Source organism: Chlorocebus sabaeus, chromosome 14, assembly GCF_047675955.1.
Source record: "Chlorocebus sabaeus isolate Y175 chromosome 14, mChlSab1.0.hap1, whole genome shotgun sequence".
Classification (NCBI taxonomy): domain Eukaryota; kingdom Metazoa; phylum Chordata; class Mammalia; order Primates; family Cercopithecidae; genus Chlorocebus; species Chlorocebus sabaeus.
The window spans coordinates 42064297-42089299 of record NC_132917.1 but is presented as its reverse complement, the minus strand read 5'-3'; the positions used below and the strand labels follow the sequence as shown (position 1 = coordinate 42089299).

General features: G+C 36.7%; 1 protein-coding gene across 4 annotated transcripts in view; it reads right to left on the bottom strand.

Moving 5' to 3' along the window:
- EML4 (EMAP like 4) overlaps positions 1–25003 on the bottom strand; it is a 165840-nt gene that overhangs the window by 22442 nt on the left and 118395 nt on the right. For all 4 annotated transcript variants that reach the window (XM_007970827.3, XM_007970828.3, XM_007970829.3 and 1 more), the window contains 11 exons: positions 24856–24979; positions 22844–22993; positions 21107–21176; positions 19467–19577; positions 17554–17649; positions 10290–10424; positions 10033–10168; positions 5000–5151; positions 3157–3282; positions 2940–3071; positions 1827–1894 (listed from right to left, as the gene is read on the bottom strand). In XM_007970827.3, the coding sequence (XP_007969018.1) occupies positions 1827–1894; positions 2940–3071; positions 3157–3282; positions 5000–5151; positions 10033–10168; positions 10290–10424; positions 17554–17649; positions 19467–19577; positions 21107–21176; positions 22844–22993; positions 24856–24979 (1300 nt within the window). The remainder of the gene's footprint in view (positions 1–1826; positions 1895–2939; positions 3072–3156; positions 3283–4999; positions 5152–10032; positions 10169–10289; positions 10425–17553; positions 17650–19466; positions 19578–21106; positions 21177–22843; positions 22994–24855; positions 24980–25003) is intronic.

Genomic DNA, 25003 nt, shown 5'->3' with positions numbered 1-25003 from the left:
ACCTCAGATGGTTTCTTACGTGCTTAACAACAATTTTTTTTGGTTGAAGAAAATAATTTCCTCCAAATCCTACAGTGACCTGTCACGTGTCTTTCTCAAAGACAATGGACCAAATTCGGTCCAAATGGACAACTGTCCAAGTCTAAGTGCTTTTAAATGTCATAATCATCTATTACTAATATGTTTTGGGGAAGATCTGAGCTAGCCTTCTACATTTGCAAAGTAATCACCAATTGCTCTCTCCAGCAGCCTAGTTCTAAAATCCAATGATTTCACTCAACAGCATCTCTAGTTGCACATTCATAATTCAATTATCTTTAAAGACTTGTTTTTCCATTATTCTGAAAGATTCTGCAGCACTATATGTAAGAAGAAATTGGAATGTTTTCACATTTCAGGTGTTAATTTGTATCTAACAGCCAGAAGGAAAAATTGCTACCCAAAAAATCCCCTCTAAATGACTAAATTTAGTTTTAGAATTAAATGAATTAGTTCGTTTAAAGTATTTAAGTCTTATATATAAACAAAAATATTTATATAAGTATGTTCACAATAGTCTCACCCCATTAAAAATCAGCATTCTACATTTTTTAATGAGTTTAATTTTGGGAAAATTGACTTCATGTTTTTCTTTGCCTCCTTAAAAATGTGAGGAGGACTACTTACTAGCAGAGGCAATAAAGATGAGTCAATTAAAGATACATAAATCATAAACATGTTAACCTTAGAAAGGTACTACACAAGGTCTGTAAGACAGATCTTAAATTATTTTAGAAAATGTATCTTTATTCTATATCTGCATAGGATTTAAAATAAGACAGGATGGCAAAAGGTATAGCACAAACAACTTATAAATGCTCAATTGTGTTACATCAGCTTCAAATCCTTCCCCTGCATAAAAGATGAGGAGAGAAATTTTCTGATTCTTCTAATTTCACAAAGCAAAGTCAAATCTGCTAACTCCTTTTCAACAAAGCCCATAATGACCCCTCTATCATTTTGCAACTGCACTCCTTCTTAATCTCCCAACATTTTCCCTATCCTCACATGGTTCTTAACATTTTCTAATATAATTCGTTAATGATATTTATTATCTTTATGTTTTATATTTTGTAGAGATGGGGTCTCATTCAGGCTGGTCTGAAACTCCTGGCCTCAAGCAATCTTCCTGCCTCAGCCTCCCAAAGCACTGGAATTACTGGCGTGGGCTACTACAACTGGCCTTAAGTTTTTTTTATTTTTATTTTTTTGAGATGGAGCCTTGCTCTGTTGCCCAGGCTGGAGTGCAGTGGCGCAATCTCAGCTCACTGCAACCTCTGTCTCCCAGGTTCAACTAATTCTACTGCCTCAGCCTCCCAAGTAGCTGGGATTACAAGTGTGCGCCACCACACCTGGCTAATTTTTGTATTTTTAGTAGAGATGGGGTTTTGCCACATTGGCCAGGCTGGTTTCGTACTCCTGACCTCAGGTGATCTGCCTACCTTGGCCTCCCAAAGTGCTGGGATTACAAGTATGAGCCACCGTGCCTGGCTGCATCAGGCCTTATTTTTTATTTTCTGTCCCATACACACTAAAATGTGGGCTTCACAGGGCAGGAATTTTTGTTTTGTTTTCTGATGTATTCTGAATACATACAATAGCATGTAGCAATAGGCAGGTGCCCAATAAATAACTGAATTGTATGAATATACATAACAGATAAGAACAACAAGTATATTAGTGTGCCACTTAAGAGATTAATTCTCCAGATCAGATTGAGGACATTCCTGATTAAGCATTTAAACATCCCACCACTTCAGGTTACTCAGCTCGCTTAAAGACCCTACCTGCCTGAGTGCGTTCCTATGGCCACCACTGTGCCACTTGGATGAAAATCTGCACAGTGTCCTGGTTCCTAGAAAAGAGACAGACAGCTGTTGGGGAGTACATGAGAAAGTCTCCCTAGATCTATGGGGATAGTGGCAAAAACATCTGAAAATAACCTGTTTCATATAAACATAAAATTTCCATCAACTTTGTAGCTAATGAGAAATAACACGTGGATATGAGAGGAAAAAGAATTTCAGAGCATGAAGGGGATATGCTGGCATAGTGGTGAGGGAAAGGGACAACCAGCTTGTGGCTAGGGAGTGGAACAATAATAAACATAACAACAACAAACACTGGTACAGTTCTTTAGCATCCACAAAGAACCTGTATCCACCTTTTGGGCTAGAGAAGGTGGATGTCTAGGTTGGGTAGAGAGAAAATACAGTAAGAGACCACTCAGAAAGAAGACAGTAGAGCCTGTTAGTGAGCAGCACTTACTGAATCCAACTGCAACGCCACCTGAGGCACAAATATTTCCACAATAATTAATGCTATATAGATATGTGAAATCTTTATGATTTTACCACTGAAGCTGTTGGACAAATTGAGCTTTTATGCTGCTAACTTCTTTTTATTTATTTTTTATTTTTTGAGACGGAGTCTCGCTCTGTTGGCCAGGCTGGAGTGCAGTGACATGACCTTGGCTCACTGCAAGCTCCACCTCCCAGGTTCACGCCATTCTCCTGCCTCAGCCTCCCGAGTAGCTGGGACTACAGGCGCCCACCACCACGCCCGGCTAATTTTTTGTATTTTTAGTAGAGACGGGGTTTCACCGTGTTAGGCAGGATGGTCTCGATCGCCTGACCTCGTGATCCGCCCGCGCCTTGGCCTCCCAAAGTGCTAGGATTACAGGCGTGAGCCACCATGCCCGGCCTAACTTACTTCTTTAAAATCGGTTCATGTTCACACTTTAAGACTAAACACTACCCTCTTATCTCCACCCTCTTTTACTAAACCATATGTTTACATTGGTTTGAATCAACACTTAGTCCTTTTTACTTTGCTGCTCTCAACTTTCAGTGTGAGGAGTTTCTGTGGGGAGGTTAATAATCACATCTTGCTTCACTTACATCTACCAGCCTGGTCCATTCCAGCCTGTGTTCCATTGAGTTCCACAGGCACACCTGCCTGTCCTGAGCACATGTCAAGAGCAAATCTTTGAAGGGATGTGTAGCAAGACCCCAAAGCTCATCTGTATGACCCTGAAAATGAAAGACACTCATTGTTATAAAAACCAAAGAACATAATAAAAAATATTCAGTTAATGGTTAATATCACACAGCTTACCTGTACTTCTATTTGGAAGCCATCATTAAATGTTCCCCGTAAAATAAAGTTTCGTGATGTGCCTACTAAAAATTGATCTGCCTTTCCTTCTGCTACAGCTCTGATTGTGCCATACTGATCAGGAACCTAGAAAAAAAAGTGTCAAGTCACCATATACATACTAACATGCATTAATTACTACTCGAAGCCTGCATGTATAGCTGTAAGCAATTATGAGGTAATTATGACAAAAGCCCAAATTTGAACATGGTAATCTTGTACTACTACTAATTTATTTGTCCAGACAATTACATTTTATTATACTGAAGTTATAATAATTATCAACACTTTTTGCTTCAATTAATTTTTAAACATGTATTTTACATGATTTTAGGAGTTAAGGGTTAAGAATAGGGAAAAAAGGCTGGCCATGGTGGCTCACACCTATAATCCCAGCACATTTGGAGGCCAAGGCAGGTGGATCATCTGAGGTCAGGAGTTTGGGACCAGTCTGGCCAACATGGTGAAACTCCGTTTCTACTAAAAATACAAAAATTAGCCAGGTGTGGTGGCGGGCGCCTATAATCCCAGCTACTCAGGAGGCTGAGGCAGGAGAATCGCTTGAACCCGGAGGCAGAGGTTACAGTTAGCCAACATTGGGCCGCTGTATTCCAGCCTGGGCGACAGAGCAAGACTCTGTCTCAGGAAAAAAAAAAAAAAAAAGAAAAATGAAGTAAGTTCTATTAGATCACATGAAGAATGTGGTTGGGTTTTGTTACTTATTAGTTATATTAGTTACATTACTTTGGGTAAGTTACTTAGCCTAAGAAACATTTTCTGTAGTATGAGGATAATAATACATGCCCTACCTACTCTTGACTGTTGTAAGGATCAAAATATAAAAATATTCTCACCACAAAAAAATGACAAATGCATGAGGCAACAGATATAATAACTACCCTGACTGGATTACTATACAGCATATCTGTATCGAAACATCAGATTGTATCCCATAAATATGTTCAATTACAATGTGTCAATTAAAAAAATGTAATGTGGAATTTCTTTGTAAATTAAAAAACAATATATTGTAAAGTATTATAGTAATAGGACTCTTTGGGAGAGCAATTTCGTTTAATGCAATACATGGAACAATCTCAGTGAATGCTGTGTTAATACATTTAATAATAATCTCAAAGAATGATTCTGAAATAATGAAATTATAAATCCCACTTTACAAAGTGGGATCTAAAATTACTCCTATAAATACAAGTAAGTGAATTCTAAGAGTAATTCAAATTTACGTTAGAAATGGGAAAGGAAGGAGTGAACTAGACTGTATAGCTTTTAATAACAAAGGATATGAGTTATCTGTGAAGAAAATAGTGATGGAAATTGCATTTTCAGTACGAACTGAAGGTTGTGATTAGGCAACTCTTTATTATCCATCTTCTTGGAAATAAAATCCAAGAGCAGTACTATCAGAATCCTGAGGATTTTCCAGAAGATTTTCTCTGGAAAGAATGTTACATGTAGAAAAAAAAAACACTAAGCATAAATCCAAAATATAAATCACCAAAAAAGAGAAGAAAAATTAAACTTTGTGACATTTGCTCTGGTTTTAACAGGCAAATTATTCTGCCTAATCTTTAAAAATATTCTTTCAAATTATTTTGTTTAATGGTCTTTAGTTTTTTTTAAAAAAAAGTTATCTTAAAGGCAACAGCAAACTCCTTTCTTGAGGGAAGGAAACGAAATAATAAGAATTTAATAAGTTTGCCAGAAAAGTGTAGTTATCTTAATGTGGGACAAAATACCTGAGTTTAGAGTATTTAATATTTTTATATTCTGTTTCCATCCTTACCTCTATTTCTCTTTCAGGATTCAGATCGTGATCCCACAGAATTATTTTTCTGTCTTTCCCTCCTCCAGTTAATAACATCCCATTTCTCATCTGACAAAGTGTGAACACACTGCCATCATGAGCTTTGATTTGTTTGCTGATTTGATATACACCTAATACAAGGGAAAAATAAAAACACTAGTGATAATACTTTTCATCAGATTTTAGTGTCTATTTGGAAGAAAACTTCAGTAGAACTAGAGTTAATAATCAGAATATTCATATGACTCAATCAAAAACCCACTTTCAGCAGGTCTGTGCAAAGCAGGTAGTAAAGCTTAAGGCATAATATAATCTTCTGCATTTATGTCAATATTTATTTACTCTGAAAATATTTCAAAATATTTTCCTCCAAAAAACCAAAGCTAAAGTAGTGATAATTCCGCAGACAAAAGGGGATATAGCATAGGTTTCCGAACTTTACTATCTCTCATAATCATCTTGTATGGTAGATAGAGTAGGTATTACTCTTCTGATTTTAGAGCTCAAGACACAAGAGGTACAGGAGCAGCTTAGGGGATACCACATAGTTAGCTAATAACAAAGCTGTGACTAGACTCAAGTCTCCCACCATGATGTTCCTTTAACTTTGCAAAAACATCTTTGTCTCCTTCTGAGGTAACAGTCACAATGTTTAACAGTGTACAACCATTGTTAACACAGAGGCCTTCTGCTGTGCCAAGGAATACTCCCCTTTATTTGCTGAGATACAGGAGCACTATGGAAGTTATTGGGACAAAGGTAGGCAGTGGATACCTGTAGCAGTGGCTTTTGACCTACTAGCAGAGAATAATTTCAGTATTTTAAAAATTAATTCAGCTGTACCAATGTGATGGCTAAATGACAGCCCAGTTTTCTTGTATACCCATAGCACACTTTGTTAAGTACCCAGGAAGCGACCAATGGGGTACATAAAAGGTATTTTAGGCAAAACACATGTGGTTTTTAAATTATATTTTGCCCCCTTTTAAGGGTGAGGATAAGATGATAGTACTCATACCTTTTTCTTCGGTATTCATAAATGCCTTCCTCAGAGAAGCTCTTCAGCTAGATAGGCTAGCAGAGCAAGAGTGAAGCTTTTTGGAAGACGATGTCTGACAGAATTAGTTACCAGGTTCAAAATGGGAAGTTAGAGCCTTATTGAAATATGGCTAAATTAAGTCAATAAATAGCCCTTAGTCCTCTTGAAAAAATTCAGGATTAACAACTATTCATTTTCTAAAACTGTTCCTCAACTGATGAATGGATTTTAAAAACATAGTATATGTGTGAGCGCCGTGGCTCACACCTGTAATCTCAGCACTCTGGGAGGCTGAGGGGGGTGGATCACCTGAGGTCAGGGGTTTGAAACCGACCTGGCCAGCACGGCAAAATCCCATCTCTACTAAAAATACAAAATTAGCCAGGCATGATGGCACATGCCTGTAATTCCAGTTACTTGGGAGGCTGAGGCAGGAGAATCGCTTGAACCTGGGAGGCGGAGGTTCAGTGAGCCGAAATTGCACCACTGCACTTCAGCCTGGGCAACAACAGTGAAACTCCGTCTCAAAAAACCAACCAACCAACCAACCAACCAAACCAAAACAAAAACAACTAAGTGAAAGAAGCAAGTCATAAAAGACCGCACATTGTATGACTCCATTTATATGAAATGTCCCGAACAAGTAAATCTATAGAGACCTAAAGGAGATTGGTGGTTACCTAGGGGCTGAGGGGAGGGAGAAATGGAAAGTGACTACTAACGGGTACAGGTTTTTTTTGGGGGGTGAGGAAAATGTCCTTAGGTTAGATAGTGGTAATGGCTGTACAACCTTGTAAATATACTAAAAACCACTGAACTTTAAAGGGATACTTCAACAGAGTAGATTTCATGGTATGTGAATTATATCTCAAAGCTGTTACTGAGACTGTTCTTTTTTACTCATCTATTTGAGCTGCTATTATATTTAACAAATTAACTAAAATTTCTAAAGCTTTGGTATCCTAAAAAAAATTCTCTCAGTGTGAGTATGCTAGTGGTACAAATACTTAATAGATGGGTATATATGGCAGGGAGACAGAAAAGGGCTTGCTTGATTTGGAGGACAGTTTGCCTAATTCAGCAGAGCTGGAAGTAGAACTCCAACAAATGTGCTGTTCAGGTCAACTGTCTCCACTTACACCAACATTTATCATTTAAAATTCCTTAAAAATTGAACAACACAATTGTGTTCAGTGGGATAGGCAGACAAGTATCTATCTCTGTTCTGATGTGACCATGAGAGCGAGGACACCTGAGAGATGTGAATTTTCTGAGAGTACTACTGGCTTTATTTGGACATTAAAAATAGAGAAAAGCAAATTTTAGGCTTATTTCCCTATGCATGGTCAAACTAACAACAGTAGCCTGAAGGTATCATGTAAGAAAACACAAAAAGCAGAGGTGTGGGAGTTTCATAGTTCTCCACTAAAATGTAAGAAAATAAAGTTTTTCTATTCTTAAGTCCACTGTCCATATTTCAAAACATGGCAAAAACCTTGTTAAACACTTAAAATCCTCCCAGAAGATGGAAAACTAGAAAATAAAAAATAAATATGAAGAAAAAAATGCTTCATCAGAAATAAAAATACTCTATATAGTGATCAAGTCAGTGAGTCCTTCTCGCTCCAGGGAAGTTATTTCCTGAGGTGGACCTAGTATCAGTTTAGCTTAAAAAATTCAATGATTCCAATTTAAACAAATTATCAGTTTCCTTTATATAATATTTACCTATAAAACAAATTTATAGCCAAAGATATCTTTCTTATGGGCCTGTATTTCTGATATTCCAGTTGCCAAATAATGTTTGAAATCCCTGCCAAGCAAAATAATTATCCTTGAATTTAAAAAACCTACTCTGCCTTCAGGCTTACTCATATGGTCAAGTCTACCCAAACTTAATCACAAATCTCACCCTTTCTTCTCATCTCTAACAGAAACAAAGCTTCCATAAAAAGCTTTCATAAAAGTTTACACTGCCTGCCAAATAAAGACGTTTGGAAGGCTTTCCGTGCCTGTTTAAAGAATCAAATATTAGGGAGACTTTGAAATTTATGTTGTATTCTTAGCAACTGGGCCAATTTGATTATTTGGAGAACACATAAAATGGCAGTGTTTCTTAGCTCCTTTGCAAGACTTAAGAATAGTGAACATTTTAATGGTTCTGTAGATACTCTCAACTTCCACTTACCCACTTAAAAGATTACAAATCATTTTGCATAAGAACAATTTCAGTCTATTTCATATGTGTAAGAAACAAATAACAAAGACCTCATACCTACTTAAGAAACAGAAAATACTAATTACTTGAAGATTCCCATTAATTTATGAGGAATAAATGGTTTGGAAACAAGAAAAAAAATATAAGAGCACTTTCAAGACATAAAATACAGTTTTGGTTTGTCTCCTATTTACAAAAGTAAAAGGATTAGTTGTGAAATTACACTTCTGCCATTCAAAAATGTCCTTTAATCAGACATGATGTCACAGTACACTCAAATTTTGGTTGGTAGGACTGCCACAGGTGCAGAAATGTCATAGTTGGGAATATGTAAATTGGACCTACTGAAATCTGGGAGCAAGAATTAAAAAATGGAAACTCTGGGCACTTATTCTGGTCTGGACTTCCATTTATTTCACTGCGCTCACCAAATCCTTCCCAGCCAAATGAAAACCTCAAATTCTCAGCAACTTAACCCATAATAGGGTTAGTCATGTGGCAAAGTACAAGACAGGCCATTTCATGTGCCCAGCAATTTACAAGACTGGATTTCCTGTTTCCTGTTTGTGCATATGTAGAGAGGCTAAGCCACAAATTTTTCAAAGACCAAAATAAAAACCTCTGAACCTCTTCTTCCTGTCCCCAACCTGAACACAAACATTAACACTAACAAAAGGGTGTATTTATACCCAAATTCTGCTCAGTGTTGGAGATTCGTGAACAATTTAAAAGTCACTGTTTTAATATACTATGCTGTTCCTGGCATTTCTGATACTAAGTAAATGTGCCCAGGAAAGAAAAATGAGAAAAAAAGGAGAGAAATAAACAGGAAAAGTAGTTAATATACTGTCGTCGTAACTGTCTTTTTTAAGAACCCTCAACCCACTGTCATTCTTCTTGTATGTAAATTTTGAATCTAAACTGAACGAAAGAGGCTAAGAATATATAGCCAATGATTGAGATCAGGGTCAACGGTAATACAATTCAAGGCTTATTGTTTTAAACTTCTTAATATGTCTAATTCAATTCAACAGCCGAGCTTAGAAATTCAGGTGAATGGATTTGAAAAACATTTAATTCAAACATTAATTTAGTAACAGACTTATGTTGGTTCAATTTATTATTTTTTGACATTATGACAGATTTATCAGGATATAATGCCATTCAGAAGTCAAGGAGCATTTGAATATATGTCCTAAAAAATACAGTACAAAACTCTGTGCAGTCATAAGAAAATAGTAACATGAAATTTAAATTCCACATTTTGGTGAAAATAGTGCTTTCATCAAGATTATTCAACTTTTGCTCCTACAATGACACCCAAAGTTAAGATGAAAGTTATTTCCTTAATGTTTGACAAATAGTTTTCAAACAGCTAGTTTATGAGTTTATTCCTTTTTTCTCCCCTCTCCCATTTTATCACATGGCCATGCATTCTGCCCTAATAGATAACCCAGAACCAGCTCAGGGGAGAGTGAGCCTCTATACTTTTTAAACTAACATATATAATTTCTTTCTAATTATTAATTTCCTAAAGGGAATGGTTCAGTGTAGTCAAATGTGGATTATATAAGCTCAATAAATAAATGGATAATTTCATTAAAAAAGATTATGAAGAAGGTGAAAACAAAAGGTATGTTTGTGACCTGCTCATATTGTTACACTGCAGCTCTTTCTCTCCTGGTCTAATAGATGGGACTGAAAGAGCACTATGTGAGAATTTTAAGAAGTGAGTTTAATATAAGAATACTGTACCTTTAGGTCCTTTCCCAGGTGTCGGCTCTACAGTAGTTTTGCTCCATATAAGCATGACTCCACCTGAGTCTCCAGTAAGAACATCTCCACTCCCCAAGAATGCTAAACACTGCACAAATTTTGGCTTTTCATATTTCTACAAGGAAACAATGAAAATTTTCAATTTTCTTTTTGCCATGACAACTTGATGCTTACTCAACAATTTAAAAAATTAAAGATTTATACACTTAATGACATTAAAACAATCTGATCCTTACCCCAAAAATTCCCTGTTTTCTTGTTAGTGAATTGCCACTCCAGGTCCAGAAGAAAATATGAGATTTACCGCATGTAATTATGGTATTTGCATCTGTTGGGTGAAACTCCACAGCCAAAACAACTTCATTTGTTGTCTATGAAGAGGGAAATAAAACTTTAGATGAATGTATATCCTTATCTTTTTCAAGTATCAATTCAATTACTGCTACTGACAATGATAGGGAAAGATTTTGAGAAAATGCCTCTTCTTCCAAGATAATTTTCCTGAAAAAGTTTGATAATGTATTTTTGGGATGATTTAAATTTGATGTCCTTGTATTATTATATCACCTTTTGTGCTATTTATTAAAACTCTGCATTAGAACATTTATATACATACCTTTAACTTTTTGCACATGCCAGAAAAGTACATTTAAAACTATCAAATCTAACAGCAATGTACATTCTTCCTTAAAGACACTGCTATTTGTATTAAAAGAAAAAAAAAAAGAAACTGTCTTATCCTTTCTTTGTACTATTATTACGGAGCATTTATTCATGCAATTTTTTTTTTTTTGAGATGTAGTCTTGCTCTGTCACCCAGGCTAGAGTGCAATGGGGTGATCTCAGCTCACGACAACCTCTGCCTCCAGGGTTCAAGGGATTCTCCTGCCTTAGCCTCCCCAGTAGCTGGGACCACAGGCACCCGCCACCATGCCCAGCTAATTTCTGTATTTTCAGTAGAGACATGGTTTCACCATGTTGGCTAGGCTGAGCTCAAACTCCTGACCTCAAGTCATCCGCCCACCTCAGCCTCCCAAAGTGCTGGGATTACAGGCATGAGCCATTGTGCCCAGCCTCAACAAAATATTTAGAGGCTAGGACTAATTTAGAGATAGGTCCTTCAGGCTGAACTCTTAAAAAGTAGATTTAGAATGGTCACTACTGATTCCTACAGAAATGAAAACAAAAACATTCCCAGAGAGCTTTTACGCTCTTTTCCCTCAAAAAATCTAGCAAAGACAGGTATTAGGTTTAAAAGATTTATGGTGGACTAGGAAGAACACAAGCATGAGACTCAAGAAATTACTAGTTTTTTCATTAAAATGATTTCAATTGAGGATATTATTCTAAAACATTGTATTTCTATAATTTCAGTAAATCATAATTCTTACTAAATTGATATTTTATAGTAAAATCATCTACTCAAACTTAACAGTGAGGTGATACCTACCTACACGCCTGTAAAGCTACTTATTAGCTAGTGTTTATTTACAGAGTGATCATTAATGTCCACTTTTTAACCTAGCAAAGAACTTTATGTGTATGGAAGCATTTCCTCTTGGCAAAACAACATGGGCCAGGCGTGGTGGCTCACGCCTGTAATCCCAGCATTTTGGGAGGCTGAGGCAGGTAGATCACGAGGTCAGGAGTTCAAGATCAGCCTGGCCAAGATGGTGAAACCCCATCTCTACTAAAAATACAAAAAAGTAGCCGGGCGTGGTGGTGGGCACCTGTAATCCCAGTTACTTGGGAGGCTGAGGCAGAGAATTGCTTGAACCTGGGAGGTGAAGGCTGCAGTGAGCCGAGATTGCGCCATTGTACTCCAGCCTGGGAGACAGAGTGAAACTCCATCTCAAAACAAAACCAAACCATGATAAAGATGATAGTCTTATGAACTGAGTTAAAAATAATAAATTTTAGGTTATACCAATAAAATGACACTTGAAAGGGTTGTTTTCAATTATTTTTTCCCCCACAGTTCTAATATTTCCATGAGTTTTACATTTCTGTTACTTAACATTTGGGCTTAGGGGCCTCTGCATAAGCACATAAATAAAATTCAACTAATAAAATCTAATCTAGGCCAGGTGTTGTGGCTTATGCCTGTAATCCCAATGCTTTGGGTGGCCAAGGTTGGAGGATTGCTGAGCCCAGGAGTTAGAGATCAGCCTGTGCAACATAGTGAGACCTGTCTCTACAAAAAGTAAATTAGCCAGCGTGGTGGTGTGCCCTGTAGTCTTAGCTAGTTGGGAGGCTGAGGCTGGAGGATCATTTGAGCCCTGGAGTTTGAGGTTGCAGTGAGCTGTGATTAAGCCACTGCACTCCAGCCTGGGTGAAGCATGAGACCCTGACCAAAAAAGGAAAAAAAAAGATGAAGATAAAGTACAGCATATCTTGCTTGTTATATAATTTTCCAGTGATTGAGTAGTATGGAACTATATATATATAGCAAGTCTAAGTAAGGTTTAAAGATTAACTGAACAGTCTTTAGTTTTCACTCAGACAAATCAAAACTACTTGACAGTTAAATCTTAGGCCAAATTAAGATAATCAAAGGGTTGTAAAACTAACAACAAATATTCCCAGTATACCTATCATGCTAGTGATAAGACAGTCAAGATACAAACTGAAGAAATCTATGAGTTTAAATCACTTTGCGTATGAGTATTGCCTTACAGGATATTATAACTTTTCACTGATATATAATACTATATATAACATTATATATATAATATATATTATATAATATATAACACTATATATAATATATATGCACACAGATTTTAAGTACATAGCTCAATAAAGTTTTACAAATTGAACACATTGCTATTCAGCATTCAGAACAAGAAACAAAACATTAGTAACATTCCATAAATACCCTAGATCTCCTTTCCAGTCACTATCCCCTTCCCCTATTTAACCATTATCCTCCTGACTCTTAGCAGTAAAGATTAGTTTTCTCTGTTTCATTCAAATGGAATTATACACAATGCATTCCTTCATGTCTGGGTTATTTTCTTAACATTTCATTTGTAAGATCCATTTGTGTTGGTGCACATAGTTGTACCTTGTTCGTTCTATTTGCTCTATTGTATTCTTTTGTGTGAAAATATCACATTATTGACTTATCCATTCTCCTGCTGATGGGCAGGGTAGTTTCCATATTTTTGGCTACCATAAACAGCACTGCTATTTGCGTTCTAGCAAACACATGTATATATTTCTGCTGAGATGAACAATTTGGGCCAGAAAGCTTGCATATGTCCGACTTTAGGTTATGTCAAATAGTTTTCCAAAATTCATTACACTGTTCTTAAATTCACTAAGGAATAATCCACAAAGTTCCTAAATTCACTAAAATTTATCTTTCTACTCTAAAAGTGTCCTTTCCTCCATGTCCCACAAAACTCCCATAATCCAGAATACAGTTGCCAACGCCTAAGAACTGAAGAGATAATATGGTTATATCAACTTATATGCCCAGCAGACTGTGTAAGAGTTCCAGTTACTTAGAATCCTCACCAACCTTAGTATTTTTGTCTTTTGCATGTAAGATATTTTGGTAGGTGCACAGTGGTATTGAATTTGAGTTTTAATTTGAATTTCTTTGATAATTAATGAGGTTGAGTATCTTTACATATGCTTATTAATCACCTGGACACCCTGTTTTATGTAGTACCGGAAGTCTTTTGCTGTTTAAAAAACTGTCTTTTTCTTACTGAACTATAGATGTTTATATATTCAGAACATGAGTGTTTTGTTGGAAGTATGCATCACAAATACTTTCTCACACTCTTAAAAGGTGTCTCCATAGGCTGGGCCTGGTGGCTCACACCTGTAATCCCAGCACTTTGGGAGGCTGAGACGGGAGGATCACTTGAGGTGAGGAGTTTGAGACCAGCCTGGCAACATGGTGAAACTCTGACTCTATTTTAAAAATACAAAAATTAGCTAGGCATGGTGGCACATGCCTGTAATCCCAGCTACTCAGGAAGCTGAGACGGGAGAATCACTTGAACCCAGGAGGTGGAGGCTGCAGCAGTGAGCCAAGATCACGCCACTGCACTCTAGCCTGGGTGAAAGAATAAGACTGTCTCAAAAAAAAAAAAAAAAAAAAAAAAAAAAAAAAAAAAAAAAGGCATCTTGATAAAGAGAAGTTTTTAATATGATTTATCTTTTTCTCCCATTACAGTTAGTACTTTATATGCCTTGTTTAAATCTACTTATAAAGGTGTTCCGTATTTTCTTCTAAAAGCTTTACTGTTTTTTACCCTTCATGCTAAGATGCATAATCCATCTAAAACAGATTTTTCTGAATGCTGTGAGGTAGGGGTCAAGGCTAATTTTTTTTCATGTGAGTATCCAATTAATCCACCACCATTCACTGAAAACATTATTCTTTGCCCACTGCATTGCCACCTTTGGCATTAGTCAAGCAACTGATTTGTATAACCTGTTTCTATATTCTCTTCCATTGATCTACGTTTGAACCACAATATCTTATAATAAGTCTTCATATTTCATATTTTATGTACTTTAACCTTATTCTTTTTTTGTTTTTTTTGAGACAGAGTCTGGCTCTGTCACCCAGGCTGGAGTGCAGTGGCGCGATCTCGGCTCACTAGAAGCTCTGCCTCCCAGGTTCACGTCATTCTCCTGCTTCAGCCTCCCGAGTAGCTGGGACTACAGGCACCTGCCACCACACCCGGCTAATTTTTTGTATTTTTAGTAGAGACAGGGTTTCACCGTGTTAGCCAGGATGGTCTCGATCTCCTGACCTCGTGATCCACCTGCCTCAGCCTCCTGGGATTACAGGTGTGAGCCACTGCATCTGGTCAACCTTATTCTCTTTCTTCACAATTGTCTTGACTATTCCCTATTCTTTCCCCTTCATATTTCCACATATATTCAGTTTGTCAACTCCTATGAAAGCTGAGTTTTGACTATGCTGAATGTATAGCTCAATATGCAAAACTGACATCTTTATTGTCTCCTATCCATGATTATGTAATATCCCTCCTCTTTAATTTCTGTCAGTAAGGTTTTTAAGTTGCCTTACTTTTATTTTTATTTTGAAAATTTAAAAAAAAAATTTTGAGACAGGGTCTCGCTCTGTTGCCCAGGCTGGAGTGCAGTGGCACAATCTCAGCTCACTGCAGCCTCAATCTCCTGGTCTCAGTTGATCCTTCCACCTCAGCCTCCCAAACAGCTGGAACTACAAGTGTGCACCACCATGCCCTGATTTTTTTTTTTTTTTTTTGGTAGAGACAAGGTCTCATTATGTTTGCCCAGGCTGGTCTCGAACTCCTGGGCTCAAGCGATCCTCCGGCCTTGGCCTCCCAAAGTGCTTGGATTATAGGCGTGAGCCACAGCACCTAGGTCCTTACTGAATTTTAATATTAATTTTTTATTGTTTTTCATGAGAGGTCCCACAAGCTCGGGTCATCTGGGCTGCCCTCGCCTTACTGAATTTTAAACTTACATAAATTAAAAAGTTATATATCAACTCCTCAAATCCTTGGGACTTAAGCAAGGATGGAGCTCATCTACAGTAGAACAGGTCTATTTACAGTAGAATAAGGTCAAAACAGGGAGAAGAGGAGAAGACAGTCAACCCGTAATCCAGCCCCTGAATCAAGGCATTTCTGAGTCAAAATCTCCCTCTGACCTTCACTAGAGGCTTTCTCTTCCTCCCTAAACAGGAGTCAATACAACCTCTGTTTTGATTAAGTTAATTTTATTTTTACTATTTTTTGAGACGAAGTCTTGCTCTGTCACGCAGACTGGAGTGCAATGGCGCAATCTTGGCTCACTGCAACCTCCAACTCCAGGATTCAAGCAATTCTCTTGCCTCAGCCTCCAGGGTAGCTGGGGTTAAAAGCACCCACCACCACATCTGGCTAATTTTTTTTATTTTTATTTTTAATACAGATGGGGTTTCACCATGTTGGCCAGGCTGGTCTTGAACTCCTGACCTCTAATGATCTACCCACTTTGATCAGAGTGCTGAGATTACAGGTGTGAGCAAGCATCCCTGGTCAGATTAAGTTAATTTCAATTGTTTTGCAGTCGCTTGTACTAGGAAGTGTTATAATGCAGATATTTGGGACACGGTGTTTAGAGAACTTCCTGACTACCTGGATGTGAGAAGCGAGGTAAAAAGGGCCATGAATGAAATCCAAGTTTCTAGCTTAGGTAGCTAGGTGAAATGCAGTGTCGATCACTAGGGGATGAAACTGGTGGTTGGGGGCTAGGAAAGATGATTAGGTACAGATTTGAACATGTTGATTTTCATTTGTGGTAGAGGACATTCAAATAAAGATGTCTACGATGCAACTAGAAATATGAGTTAAACCTGTTAGAGATCTGGGCTGGAGATAACTGATATGGGACTCAGCAGACAGAAAATGAGGCCATGGGAGCAGCATATAGTATCAGTGGAGCATCTGGAATAAAACTCTGAGGAACACCAACATTTAAGGTCCTGGAAAGGAGATCAAGAAATGGCCAGCAGGAGGAAAACCACAGGACTTCATCTGGTAAACCTTAGTATGAAGAATCAAAATTGATATATTTCATTTTCATGCAACTTCCCTATGTTTCAATGTTAAATTAGTCTGAATAACTGGAAGTCAATCTATATCTTCATTTATGTTTTTTAGTTTGAGGTTTTCTGACAACTTACATTCCTTTTAAGTACAATCAAATCTACTTCTTTCAAAATGTTAAGTTAAACATCATATAATCTTTTTGCCCAACAAGCTAAAGCCTTGAAGCTTACTCAAAACAAAACTGTTAAGAGAGAGGAGTTGGAGAGAAATGTGATGTTATTTAAGAGTATGGCAAATATTATACAGACTTTTTAAAGCCATTTTGTCACTTTGAATCTTTAAAAAAGCCTGTCAGAGGGAGAAGTCCATTTCTGGCTCATATAAACACAGCTTCAGTGCATTTTACATTCTTCTCTTGCAATTTACAGCTTGATCCACACAGAGATCAACCCTTGTACTGTAAAGAGTTACAATGCAATTATAGCAATTATAAATGCTATAGAATTTTCTAAAATAATCCTACAAACATAATTAAGACCAAAAAACTTATCATAAGCCCTCCAGTTACATCAGCCATATTCCTACTGAATTTTTCTTCTAGATTTCTAAAACTTTAAAGATGGAATGAAATTACATATTTTATTAAAGAAGAAAACCAAGAAGAGTGTTCAGTCTTAATTTTGAGATCAGACATCCATCTACTCTGGCATTTCAGGACCACAGTAATGTCTGAAATATTGAAATTGCTTCAAGTTGCTTGACTATTTTATCTTGTATGACTATAGTGTTAATATCTTAAGGATTATGACAAATCACTAAATTTGTTGAATTTGGCCAGATCTGCTTTTGCGGCTTAAGAATAGATTGTTCCAATACCGATATAGTTCCAAATACCTGCAAAACAAATAATGTACTCTAAAAGATAATACTCAGTTTTTAAAAAATTTACCTTTATTTCTGCTCCTTTTGCTTTTTTCTGCCAGTCCCATACAGTAAGCATATGTTCATTGGAGTCATCAATAACACATAAATGAACACCTGAATCCTAAAGAAAAATCAATTAAAGGCATTTTAAAATTCACTGATAGGGCTGACATTCTAAGAAAGAAATACCATATTATTAAAACTGCTAACAGGAAGATAACCCAAAATCCTTTAAACTCATCACTCTTTGAAACATAATGCACTATTTACCACAATTATATTTTCCTCAAAAATATAAAGATTCTTTTAAAAATGTTCTATTTAAATCCCCTCATCCCTCCATGTTGGTTTCCACTTGCCATCTAGTCACTCCTGTTATTCAGAGATAGTGACTAATTTTGAGGCTATCCTAGTCCCTTCTGCATCTTATGCTTCCTTCTTGCTGCCTGTATTAAGGTATTTTTCCTTGTGGTAGGTAAGAAGAAATGTACATAATTTCATAACTTTGTTCCTCACTAAATTTTGACAGTTTGACAGAATAAGCTAAAATTCATGGCTATTTTAAAGTTTGCTGATTTCAGTTTTCTGTGAGATATGTGACTTACATTAACACCAATAAACCACCTAAGGAAAATTATAATGAAATTCCTTTTTTATAATGAAATTTCCTATTTTTCTGAAACCATTCTCATTCACGTATTTTAAGTCTCCCAGTTTAAGAAAAATAACTACAGATGATATTAAATGACTTTTTAAATAGTAGCATTTGTGAAATATGCTTTACAATGTTATGGAACACAGAAACATTGCAGGGAAGAGTGAGAGGCACTGAGGAAGGGCAGAACTTACTCTCTTCTCCTCTTTATCTTTCTCTTAGCCTAAATTGGAATATTATCCGAATTAGAAAAGATAGAGTTATGAGGCAATACAAGATGGTCTTAACACTGTAACAATGGTTAACAACTGGACGACAGTACCTGCTATAGAGATTTATGGGAGAAAATAAAGTAGCAAAATTATTTCCTTTATGATCGCTTATCTCCTTTTCTAAATGTCTTTCTCCCAATTCCTAACTTGTTAGACCCTTGACATTCAGTGCCTTCAAGCTAGCAAAGTTCCTAAATTCACTAAAATTTATCTTTCTGCTCTGAAAGTGTCCTTTCCTCCATGTCCCACGGAACTCCCATAATCCAGAATATAGTTGCCAACGCCTAAGAACTGAAGAGATAAAAATAAGTGTTTTTATTTATCTTTGAAATTAAAAAAGTATATATCCTAAAATACAGAAGGTTACCTGTATACTTTATAATCACAATGACATACAATTCAAGAAAAAACCAGAATGTTTAAATGAGTAAGATCTTGTCTTATTTTACCCCTGGAATAAAGCCTCAACACTTAGAAAAGACCGCTAGGAAAAATTTTAAACCCATGTTGTCATCAATTCAAAACCAAGATAATTCATGACTTTAGGAAACACAAAGGTTTGATTGTTTCTGCTGCTCAAATATGACGTCAAGAAAAGCCAATATTTGCACAGAATTGGCCAAGTTTCCTGTGAATTTTTAAAATAAAATAGATCTTTTCTATAATTCAAGGTAAGGCATAAATACATCCTATTGCTTGTCTAAAATTGTACTTTGCTTTGTATATATTCCTCTAAACACTTCCTGCTACTACACGGGAGCTCTACTTCAAGGCAGCATAATTACAAGAATAATTAAAGTAAAATATCTTGCATCCTAACTAAACCAAAGTACTTTAGCACTCAAGTTGAAATGCTAGCCATTTAGCAATAGGTAATATGTTAGCAATAGCTAGCATCTCATTTTTCAATTCAGGATTATCGTTTTATGGACACATAAACACACAACTGAGCTTAACTTCTTTCCTGCTTTTTGGTTCAGCTTGCTTACTTCTCTAAAAATTGTCACTTACTGCTTTTGAAAAATCCAAGCATCCTACTCCACGCTCAAAAGTGCCAAGTCCAATAATCTGCAGTGTGGACAGAGTAACAGAATCCCACACTCTGACGTGAGGTTGTAGAGGCTGCAAAAACACAAGATAGCAGGGCTAACTGGACAGGTGGATGCAAATAAATACCAATAGCACACAGAACTAATGCGATTTTAAAAAGTAATAGGGATGGATAAGCTTCTACTAAAAAATTACTAGATTTAGACATGCCCCCAAATAAATCTTAAGTAGGTATTTTCTTATACTGTGAAAATAACAACAGCAGCAAATAACTTGTATATTTACTATGTTACATATACTATTCTAAGTATGACACATATTAATTCATTTAATCCTATGAGCTATAGGTACACTATTATAATTATCATTTCACAGATGAGGAAATTGGAATACAGAGATTTAAATAACTTGCCCAAAGTGATACCGTTATTAAAAGGTTGAGTCAGCTGGGCGCGGTGGCCCACCACACCTGTAATCCCAGCACTTTGGGAGGCTGAGGCGGGTGGATCATGAGGTCAGGAGATCAAGACCAACCTGGCTAACACAGTGAAACCCTATCTCTACTAAAAATACAAAAAATTAGCCAGGCATGGTAGCACCCGCCTGTAGCCCCAGCTACTCAGGAGGCTGAGGCAGGTGAATCGCTTGAACCTGGGAGACGGAGGTTACAGTGAGCCAAGATCGTGCCACTGCACTCCAGCCTGGGAGACAGAGTGTGACTCCATCTCAAAAAAAGAAACAAAAAAAAAAAAAGGTGGAGTCAGGATTCTAATTCTAGGCAAATTTGCTCTGGATACTTTGCTTTTAGCATTACTAATCTTCATTCCTGAGAAAATAACACTTTTTAATCAATGTCCAATAAACTACTAAACAGCCCTTAAACAGCATTTGCAACTGGAAGAGGTCTTAGAAGTTATCCAGTAGAAACCTTCCACTCCTCTGAAGCCTGAGAACGTCATGAGTATAGTCATACATACGTTATTCAGTCACCATTAATATTCACTATTGATCCTTAGAAATAAGGCATTTGTTATACAAACCAACTGAATAATATCAAATAGTAACTGAAACTCTAAGTCGTATCAGTTCTAGTCACATACAAAATCAAGAGTTAGCTGGGCATAGTGGCACACACCTGTAGTCCAGCTACTCACTCAAGAGGCCAAGGCTAGAGGATCACTCGAGCCCAGGAGCTTGAGCCCAGCCTGGGCAACAAAGTGAGATTCCACCCCTATAAATAAATAAATAATTAAGTAAATAAGAATCAACAGGTCCATCAACTAAAGGAAACTGCAGTATCTTCTGGCAGACACTGGTAAGTTATTTTATATAAAGAAAAATGTAATGAGCGTATCAGTTTTCCCATTTTTACAGTAAATAGTTTAAGGGAGAACACTTACTTTTTAGAAACAAAATTTATTAGTATGACTGTCTTTTAAAGTGTTCTTATACACTAATGTTTTTTCCATGCTTATACTAGAAATTCCTCAGTACTTAAATTTCAAAAGAATAAAACAAATGCGTTGTGGTTAAAATTACAATAGATTCCACTCTAACAGCAATGTCTCTAGGTACAGAATGCATAATGCTATGCCACTCACCCTTCCATCTTTATCCACGCCAGCTATCTGTCCAGTTGCAATCCTAATTTTGTCAGGATGTATAGCAAGGCTAAAAAGCAGTATTAAGAATGATTTTAAACACAGGAAACGTGAAACAGCAGAATACCTTTGTATCGACATTTTTCAAATAAGCAGTTTTTAATCATTAAAAAAACACATTTATCTGTTTTCTTTAGCAAATCAAACTAATATCAAATATCTGAAGATTTCTGAATTTTCAGCTGTACTTTTTATTTGTGAAGCTGCACAGATGAATGAAACACTAAGTTCAAAGAAAATATTTATTTACAACTGTGGCATGCTAATGAACTGTTTTCATTTGTTCAAGTTCCTTTTTAGTCCATGCACATAGGCATACAAATCACATGACTTTATTATAGTGAAGATGCAATATTGTGCTGTGTAATTTTAATCTATTAAAGTTACAAGCATTTTTTCCTTTTGCTACATAATCCTCATACATGCTGACTTGAGAGCTCTTCCATCTTTTAGGCCATTTCTTACTTTTCAACACAACAGCAATGAGCATCTTCACACATAGTGCCTTCAACCTTTTAATTAGTTCTTAGTGCTAAATTCTTGTAAGTCAAACTGAGGCAAGGAATTTTTAAATAGAAATGGGAAGTAGTGTAGCATATGTGCCTAAATTACTCACAGTACGTATACAAGTGACTAGCAAAATTTTGAAAAAGACATCCTTATGTCCGTATCTAGACTCTTTCAACAATGGTTGAACACTGTGAACATTCTCTTGTTCTTAAATATTTGTACTTAAGAATACATCAGAGGGATATTTACATATTAATACATAAAGTGCTTCCTCATTCTTTACAGCTTAAATGGTGGCCTATAGGTAGGTACACCACAACCTCACCAGTAAGTCCCCAACTGAAAAATAGTTAGGCTGTTTCTAATCTTTATCACAAACAATGCTGTAGTAAATAGTTTTGTACATACATTATTCTGCGAGTGTAAAAGGCAATATTTTAATCAACTCCAAAAGTTCAATATCTATGTAATATTCTAATAGTCACCTATTAATTTTTTTCTAGATAAAGATACAGGTGTCAGAATAGCATAGACATAAAAGCTTTTAAATGTTAGAAAACATCCAGTCAGTCCTTGGATCTAAGGAAGGAAAAGGGTAGTAAATTTAAAAAGCTGGAAAATATTAATAAGCAGTAAATAATTGCATTTAACTAAAAAGTAACAAAATAATTTAAAAGAATGCCTAAGCATTTAAAAGGAATTCTCACATTTGTAGTTTGACATCCTATGGCATACTTATGATCCTTATTCAGCTATGATTTCTTTCTTCCCAAAAGAATAAAGCTTCAAGTCTAAAACTGATCTACATAGGACAAATCCTCAATAAATATTAAGTAACCAATAATCACTTTCAGAAACCTGAAAATGTCCAGTCTGTCCCATATACATTTCACACTACAGACCAGAGAAGAGAAGGACTGTAAGACATCTGAGAAAGCAGAAGTTCCAATCATGATTTATGGAGGATGTGTTTTGTTGCTGCTGATACCACACCACCATTTTGGAGGTCTAAAGTCTTTCTTTTTAAAATACATTCAACAGATGACCCATAATATTTTTACATTCTGAGCTTTCCACAAGAAATCACTTTCAACAAAACCCAAATTTAAAAAATACAAAATGAGGGTTTGAAAGAACAAAAATTGACCGATGTTAAATGATACCAACCATTTCACACAGTCTGTATGACCCAGGTAGTGTCGTTGAGTTCTCTCCTCATAATTAAATAGTACTACCACTGATGCAATGAAATAAACTATTTCCCCGGTCGGAAGAAGGTAAACATTAGCTCTACAGTCCTTTCCTCGATAACCATATCTTAATAGAAAAAGAGTCAAGGTTTTAAATAAACACAGTTTTCAAGGTGTTAACAGATTTTTCATGTATACTTATGGAATTAGGAAGGTACAATGAAGAAAAATGAACTAGAACTAGAAAACTCATGTCCTGGACGAGCAGAGTGACTCACACCTGTAATCCTAGCCCTTCAGGAGGCCAAAGTGGGAGGATCACTTCAGCTCAGGAATTTTTGAGACTAGTGTGGGCAATAGTGAGACCCCATCTGGACAGAAAATAAAAAAAAATTAGCCAGGTATGGTGGCCCGTGCCTATAGTCCCAGCTACTTGCGAGGCTAAAGTGGGAGAATCACTTGGGCCCAGGAGGTCAGGTCAAGGCTGCAGTGAGCAAGATTGTGCCACTGCACTCCAGCCTGGGCCACAGAGACACTGTCGCCACCCATCCCCACCACCTGCCCAAGAAAAGGAAAACTCATATCCTGCCATTAGCCCTAGTGCAACCTAACTCTTTTAATATGTTTAAATCTTAGCTTCCTCGTTTACCAGACAAATATATATTAAGATCCTAACGTGTATCAAGCATAATGGTGAATATTCAGTTCTGAACAAAAAAATGTAGGGCCTGTCTCTGGAGCTTATCCTCTGGCAAAGAAAACAAATAATCACCAAATATAAAATTACAAATTATGGGAAAAAAAACAAAAAACAGACTGCTAAGAGAAAGCCTAACTGGAGGACCTAATTTAGGTGGAGAGAAAAAGAGAGAGAAGGGAGGGACCAAAAGAAGGCCTATCTGGAAAAGGGATATTTATGCTGGACCTACATGATGAATAAGGAATAGCCAGGAACAGTTTGGTAGGCAGAATGTTTGTTAAAAATATGTTGTACAGAATTAAAGGATTGGTGAGTGTGTCCAAGCTGATACCTGCCTAAGGAGGGAATAATGCAAAGGATGTGGGAGGAAGTATAGGAGAATGGAGGCAGACAATGGAGTTCAAACTACTAGTTCTTTTTTAGTTTCACTGAGTTTCTTGGAGGTTCTAAGAGAAGTGAAAATTTCTAGGTGAAATTAGGAAAACTCTCCTTTAACAGTTAGTCATTTAAAAAAAAGTCTGGCTGAAAAGTTAATTCTGAATTAGAATCAGCCTTGTTAATGTGAGGTTACAAAATGCTTAACTGATGTTTTCTTATTTAATTCCTACAGCAGCCCCTGTAAGGTATGGGTTATTAACCCCTTTTATAAGTAAAGAAAGTTAAGGTTCACAGGGAGTAAGTGGCAGGGCCCAAATTCAAACACTAGTCTTCCAATTCCAGTCTAGTGCCTTTTCTAGCATACCACAAGTACCTGCCACGATGTTCGGAAAATACTGTTTGTCCTTTCCAAAGATATAAACTTTGATGGCTTTAAATTGCTAACAGCAAAGAATTAGAGATAATATCTCCCTTTTTTGTTTGTTTTTTGAGACAGAGTCTTCCCCTGTCGCCCAGGTTGGAGTGCAACGGCCTGATATTGATTGGCTCACTGCAACCTCCACCTCCCGGGTTTAAGTGATTCCCCTGCCTCAGCCTTCTGAGTAGCTGGGATTACAGGTGTGTGCCACCACGCCTGGCTAATTTTTTGTTTTTATCTTTAGTAGAGACGGGGTTTCACAAAGTTGGCCAGACTGGTCTTGAACTCCTGACCCTGTGATCCACCTGCCTCAGCCTCCCAAAGTGCTGTGATTACCAGCATGAGCCACCGCGCCTGGCCTGATGTTTCCTTTTATTTAAGTAGCTGTTACTTTTTTTTTTTGTATAAAGACATTTTGACAGAGAATAGGTTAAGTAATTTGTCAAACTAGAGACAAAGCAAATGAATTTGCTGTCATGGCAGAGAAGGATACGCCCACTCCAGTTTGAGCTTCTCAGGAGGCAGTTCTGTTCTGATGTCATCATAGTTGTCAACATCAGAAGGAATGAACATGGTAATTGGCCGACCGCGCATAAACATTTTAATATATTCTCCTTCTGTTGAAATATAAGACAAAAGTT